Source organism: Mustela nigripes, chromosome 1 (genome assembly GCF_022355385.1).
Source record: "Mustela nigripes isolate SB6536 chromosome 1, MUSNIG.SB6536, whole genome shotgun sequence".
NCBI classification, from domain to species: Eukaryota; Metazoa; Chordata; class Mammalia; order Carnivora; family Mustelidae; genus Mustela; species Mustela nigripes.
In genome coordinates this window covers 4,000,294-4,006,698 of record NC_081557.1, presented here as the reverse complement: position 1 = coordinate 4,006,698, position 6,405 = coordinate 4,000,294, and the positions used below count along the sequence as shown (strand labels likewise).

Genomic DNA, 6,405 nt, shown 5'->3' with positions numbered 1-6,405 from the left:
ATGTGTCCTTCCCGACCGTGTGACCGCGCTTCCGCGTGTCCTCCCCGACCCTGTGACTACCTCAGCGCTCCCTGCTGACCGCACTTCAGTGCCCTCCCGACCCTGTGACCCGTGCTCTCTGACCTGTGACTTCTCCTCAGCGTGGCCCACCTCGTGGTTTTCAGTCGTGACCACGGATGGCCTCTGTCCTCGGTGCCCGTGGCTGGGCAGGCCCGATGGCCGCATGTTCATTAGACGGGGACGGGGAGGCCCGCGTGTTGACTGGTGCGCCCCAGGCCCCTGGCAGGAGTGGTGGCCTCTCCCTGCCCTGGGCCCCTGGGTGTCACCCACCCCTGCCCTGGGCCCCTGCAGCTGCTGCTCCTTCCAGACTCGGCCCCCCCGTCGGTGGTGGTCCCCACTGACTGGCTTTTTCCACTCGAAGGGAGCTTGTTTCTGATGAACCTGCTGACGGCCATCATCTACAATCAGTTCCGGGGCTACCTCATGGTGAGCCGGGCTGCTGTCCCTGCGGCTCCGGGAGGAGCGGCCCCCGGAGGCCAGGCGGGCCACGACCAGCGGGGCGGCCCCGCGGTGAGGGGTGGCCGGGTGGTGGCCGGGCCCCTGGGGAGCCGGGGTGCGCGGTGGTGTCCGGCGGTGTCCGGGGGTGTCCGGCGGTGTCCGGCGGTGTCCGGGGGTGTCCGGCGGTGTCTGGCGGTGTCCGGTGGTCTCCGGGGGTGTCCAGGGGTGTCCCGTGGTGTCTGGGGGTGTCCCGTGGTGTCCGGCTCCCTCCTTTGGGGAGTCCCGTGGGCCGTGAGGAGTCGGGCCGTCCCCCGGGGCCTGCGGGGGCGAGGGCTGCTCCCTCGGGGCACAGGGCGGGGGTGCGCGGCCAGGGCAGGCCCGGCCCCGCCGCTCAGAGCCCTTGTCCTCGCAGAAGTCCTTCCAGACCTCGCTGTTCCGGAGGCGGCTGGGAGCACGGGCCGCCTACGAGGTGCTCTCCTCTGTGACAGCAGAGGGAGAAGCCCACCCCCGAGAGTGAGTGCTGGGGCTCCCGGGCGCCCTGTCTGAGCCGGGGTGAGGGGGCTGCTGGGAGGGGCCGTCGGATGCTCCGCACGCCGTTTCCGGGCAGCGCGTCTGCCGAGCCCCCCCCGTGGCTGCTGCCTGACGCGAGCGCTGCCTCGGACTCGCGAGGACGCCGCATCCCTGGTGCTGCAGGGCTCTGTCGCCCTCCGGGGTGACTCGCTTGTGCTCCCGACCCCTGGATACTGTGGGCTGCCGAGGGCCGCAGGGCCTGAACCGGGGGCGGAACCGGTGGGGCCTGTCAGTGGACGGCGGCTGCCTGCGTGGCCCGTGAGCCGCCCCGGCCTGTCGCCGTCATGCCCTGCGCCTCTGCTGAGCGCCAGCACGCTCCTCTGGAAGGCGGGACAGGGTCGCCTGGGCACTTCAGATGACGGGACAACTGATGCGCGCGTGGCGGGCCTCACAGAGGCCCTCGTCCGTGCTGCCTGCCAGAGTTGGGGGCGCCGCGGCGTGCTGAGCTGGCGAGGCTCACTGGGGTGCGGGTGTCTTTTCCCCAGAGTCGGGGTGCGGCCCCGGGACTTCCTGCAGGTGCTTCAGCGAGTCCAGCTGGACGGCTCCCACACACAGGCCGTCATGGAGGTATTCGGGGCCTCCCTTTCCCCTGGCCCTCCCTAGCCCGTGCTTCCGAGCTCCGCCTAGAGGTCCCCTGGGCCACCAGCTCCCTTTCACCACCGGGGTGTTGTTTCAGATCCGCCGGGGCTGCTCTGGGCCGGGTGGGGCTGGGACGCGCGCCGTCCTGTCCCGGGCCCGCCCTCCCCTCGGCCCGGCCGACTGGGTGTGTTTCCCTCCTCTGCAGAAGGTGCGCTCCTACGGTGGCGACCTGCTGTCAGCCGGCGAGTTTCAGAAACTCTTTAATGAGTTCGACAAAAGAGTGATTAAAGAGGTAACCGGGGCCAGGCCACGTGGGGTGAGTGGGGAAGGTTGCAGAACCTGTTGGCTTCGATCCCTTGGGTGACTCTTAGTGACCAGTGCCAGGACCCGCCTCCCCAGGAATTCCAGCCCCTGGGATGGTAGACGGCTCTTGGAAGCCGGGCGGTCTTGTCAACCGTATGCACTTCATAGACCACAGGGACTGCCTGGGCCAAGTCTGACCCAGAGGAACTGTCCACACGGTTTTCCCTGTCTTCATGACAGACTCTTACCTGCTTCCGTGTGTCCTTCCCCAGGACAGTCCGAGTTTGTCTAAAGCCTTTGTTTTGGTCCTTGATGCCGATTTGTCAAGTCCCCAGGTGGCCCTTGGCATCCAGCTCAGCCCCGTGTCCACCGAGAGCCCTGTTCCGGGTTAAGCTTTCAGTCACTGTCCCATACTCCTTCACAAACGCTTTGTGTCGTGTGGGAAATGCTTGGCATATATTCAGATGGTGGCCGCGGGTTCTGTCGTGGTTTACGTGGCGGTCCGTGGCCAGTTAGAGTCTCTCTAGTTCTCTCTGACGTTAAAAGATGACCGTGACGGACATCTTAGCGTGTGCGGCGAGTTCCGTGTTTGAGATTATTTTGTTGGGCTGGAAGACAGGGATAAGGGAGGAGGCAGGAAAGACGGAGTCCCAGAGTAAAGGCGGATGGGCCCTGCTGGGCAGCGGCCGCCGTGGCCCCCGCGGGCGCGCACTGCTGAGCCCGTGCGCGTTTCCTCCCCAGCCCCCGCCGCGGCCCGAGTACCCGTCTCCCTTCCTGCGGAGGGCCCAGATCGCCTTCAGCCACCGCTACTTTGACTACCTGGGGAACTTCATCGCCCTTGGGAACCTCGTGTCCATTTCTGTGAGTGCGGGCCCACCCTCGTGAGGACGTGGGACGTGCCTCGTTGCCCCTGCCCTGACCGTGGCCTTGGCACCCGGGCGCCGGGCCGGGCTGGCGAGCCGCCTCCCGCTCTGGCTCTGCAGGTGTTCCTGGTGATAGATGCAGACGTGCTGCCCGAGGACCGAGACGACTTCGTCCTGGGGGTGAGCTCTGGGGACGTGTGGCTGGCAGGCGTTCGCCAGAGTGACGGGGAGTCAGCGGGAGCGAGAGGGCACAGCCTCCCCCTCCCCAGGGCCCTTGTGGTGCAGAGCCGCTCCTTCCACTGTGAGGAACCCCCACAGGATGGTGGAAGAGGTGGCCGGGCCCGGGAGGGGCTGGTGCAGCAGAGGCGGCAGGTGGGGCCGCTGGTGTCTTCCGGCTTTGTGTGGCCCTGGGATGGGGGCTCCCCCACCCGGTTGCTGCTGAGCCGGTTCTCAGCCCTTTCTGGAATGGCGAGCGCCCCTCCTAATGCTACAGTCTTTTCAAACTCCGTGAGAATGTAAAAACAGTGTTTTCATGTTGAATTTTAAGCAAGATAGCCCCAGTACCCCCACAGTACTCAGTGCCAGCACTCTAACAAAGCAGGTGTTTTATATATATATATATATATTTATTTATTTTAAAAGATTTTATTTATTTATTTGACAGACAGAGATCACAAGTAGGCAGAGAGGCAGGCAGAGAGGGAGAGAGGGAGGGGGAAGAAGGCTCCCTGCTGAGCAGAGAGCCCCATGCGGGGCTCGATCCCAGGACCCTGAGATCATGACCTGAGCCGAAGGCAGAGGCTTAACCCACTGAGCCACCCAGGCGCCCCCAAAGCAGGTGTTTTAAAGTTTACTTTGACGAAAGATCTTGTGAACAATTTTAAATCTGAAGAAAGTGAGTAAACGTTCTCTGATTACGTAGGAAAAAGCTTTTATCTGATATAGAGCTGACCCAGTGCGTCGTGCATATTAAACAGAGACTAGACTTCATCATGGCTTCGAAATGGGAAAAATGCCTTTCCTGACCTGACGCTTGAAATTCCTTTGTCTTATCCTTCAAGTCCAGTTCTCAGCTTTCTTATTTCCATTGTATTTCCTTCCTGGACGACACCGGCGGGCTTCTCAGGCACTGGAGAGGCGACTGGTTTTTATTCCTGATGAAGTCAAGTTGGATACAGTTGACTTGTATCTTACCTGCTTTAACAGTAGTGGTTAAGCGCGGGGGTCAGCGTGATTGTGAGAGACGTGAATGCCGTGGGGGGTGTTGGGGTGCCTGCGCGCTTCCATCCCTTTCTGCCCCTGATAATAGCTCGTGATACGGGGTCAGGAATGTTCTTCCTGCCTTAACGGTGACCTTGTCACGGGTGTGAGTGAGGCAGCATGGAGAATGTGGAGTTTAGGCTGGACGGCGGGGTGAGGTGACCGCAGCGGCCGTCTTGACACCACGTGGCCCTCCCATGGCTCTGTGCTTGCTGGGGGAGGGTGCCCGGAGGCTCCCAGTAAGGAGGGAGCCCCTCTGTATTTTACTGACTGGCTTCAAAGGGGACAATGACACAGTGGTCTGTGGTGACCTTCAAAGCTAAGACCTCCTCTGCCCCCCCCCACCACCACCACCAGGGGCTGGGAGGACCCTGCTGAGAGCCAGGCGCACCCACCAGGGAGGCCACTGCCCATGTGCGCTGTTAGAGGTTGCCCCGATGTTCCCATGGAGAGTGGCCAGGAGGGGTCGGGACAGAGAACTGGGGGCGTGGGCTCGGGTGGCAGCCGAGATGTGGCCACACAGGGGCTGGTGGGGGGGGGTGGCGGGGGTGACCAGGCTCTGCAGGCCCAGAGGGGATGGAGGGCCAGGAGAGCGGCTGTGCCAGCGTGGGGTCACCGAGGGGAGGTTGGGGGGCAGGGAGAGGTGGGTGCTGGAGACACCCCGTGGCGGGGAGGGCACGTGGGAGGAGCAGCCCTAGGCGCCCCGAGGAGCCAGTGAGGGGCACGCGGGGGCCGGGCTGCCTGCTAGGTCCCTGTCTTCCTCTCAGATTCTCAACTGCGCCTTCATCCTTTACTACGTGCTGGAGTTGCTGCTGAAGGTGTTCGCGCTGGGCCTGCCGGGCTACCTGGCCCACTCCAGCAACGTGTTCGACGGCCTGCTCACCGCCGTCCTGCTGGTAAAGTCGGGGGCCGGCCGGGCCGCTGGCCTCCCCAGGCGGGCGGTGTGCTCTCCGCAGCTGGCTCTGCGCTGTGTCCATCTCAGGCTGTCCCTCGGGAGTGGAGGCCCCCAGGGATTTGGGCTCCTGCCTCCAGGGACAAGGGGCTTTCCCCAGTGTTAGCTGCGTGGTGGGCCGCCAGCGGGGGCCTGCAGGAGGCTGGGTTTCCGCGGCATCTGAACGCGGTGGGGGCAGGCTGCCTGTCCCGCCCTGGAGCGGGGCCTGGAAGGAGCCCGGGGTCTTCACCTGCCAATCAGCCCCAGCAGCAGACCTAAGGATGGTGGGACCTTGGGGAGGACGGAGGGCGGAGGGCGGGGTGGGGGTGGGTCTTGGGCACCCCCTGAACCACGGGAGTGGAGGGTCATGTGCGGTGTGTGTGTCACGGCAGCCATCCTGATACGGTGTTTATTCGTGTTTGCTGTGGGCCCTTCGGGACAGGAGCAAAGACAGTCTGAGAGGAGAGCCTTCCGTTTGCCCTTGACCTGGGTCTCCCCCAGCCTTTCCGGTGTCGTGCCCTCGGGTGTGCGGGCCGCTGGGTCCCAAGACCTCGGTGTCTTTCTCAGCCACAGGAAGCCCCACATTTGGAACCTACCCATGGGGACAAGAACGGAGCTCTGACTTCTTCCCAGAGCCCTCTGGTGGGGAGTGTGTTACACACGAGCTGTAGAGTTTGATCGAAAGCCGCCCAGATAGGTGTTGCTGTAGCGATGCCTTTTTTTCTTTTGTAATTAAAGGTTTTGGAGATCTCAACTCTGGCTGTGTACCGATTCCCACACCCGGGCTGGTATGTGACTGGAGAGAACCGAGGGAGGCTGCAGCAACCAGCACCCCACCGAGGCCCCAGGGGAGGGTGGCCCGCGGCCCGGGCGCCCCAGTCTGCCTGCTTGTGCTGCTCGGCTCCAGGGCGAAGCCCCCGGGTGTTAGGAGGGCATACAGCTGGGTGCCTGGCCGGCCGAGGACTGTGGGAGCTGTCCCCTCCCCTCGCTCTTGGGAACAGGTCCTAAGTCGCCGTCAGAATGATAGCGTTCCCAGAGCTGGGACAGGCCTTTAGAGGGCAGAACCAGGATGGAACGCGCGACCCCGTGTCCCGGGCTGTGGAGACCCGCATCTTAGAGCCGGGGTGACTCCTGAGCGCTGGAACAGGGCTGGAGGCCGTGTCCTCTCCCACTCTGGGCTTGGGTTAAGTGCCCTGGAAGTTGGCAGGGACGGGGCTGCTGCGTGAGCCCCACTGCCTCCGCTTCTGGCCGCAGAGCAGTGCGGATGTCTGGGCCGGGGTCCCAGAGCGCCTCGAAGTGTGGCTTGTGGAGGCTGTCAGGAGGTGTTGCCCAGAACGCGGTGGTGCCAGGTGTTGCCCAGAACGCGGTGGTGCCAGGTGTTGCCCAGAACGCGGTGGTGCC

At 63.9% G+C, this 6,405-nt stretch overlaps 1 protein-coding gene across 12 annotated transcripts in view; it reads left to right on the top strand.

The window, feature by feature from the left end:
* Nucleotides 1-6,405, top strand: part of TPCN2 (two pore segment channel 2) — a 26,839-nt gene that overhangs the window by 14,348 nt on the left and 6,086 nt on the right. For 6 of the 12 annotated variants that reach the window (XM_059399255.1, XM_059399247.1, XM_059399244.1 and 3 more), the window contains 7 exons: nt 422-486; nt 911-1,011; nt 1,554-1,635; nt 1,853-1,939; nt 2,692-2,811; nt 2,934-2,993; nt 4,841-4,969. In XM_059399255.1, coding sequence (XP_059255238.1) covers nt 422-486; nt 911-1,011; nt 1,554-1,635; nt 1,853-1,939; nt 2,692-2,811; nt 2,934-2,993; nt 4,841-4,969 — 644 coding nt within the window. Of the gene's footprint in view, nt 1-421; nt 487-910; nt 1,012-1,553; nt 1,636-1,852; nt 1,940-2,691; nt 2,812-2,933; nt 2,994-4,840; nt 4,970-5,742; nt 5,793-6,405 lie in introns of all 12 variants that reach the window. The other 6 variants (XR_009404300.1, XM_059399279.1, XM_059399268.1 and 3 more) reach the window with 2 other exon arrangements.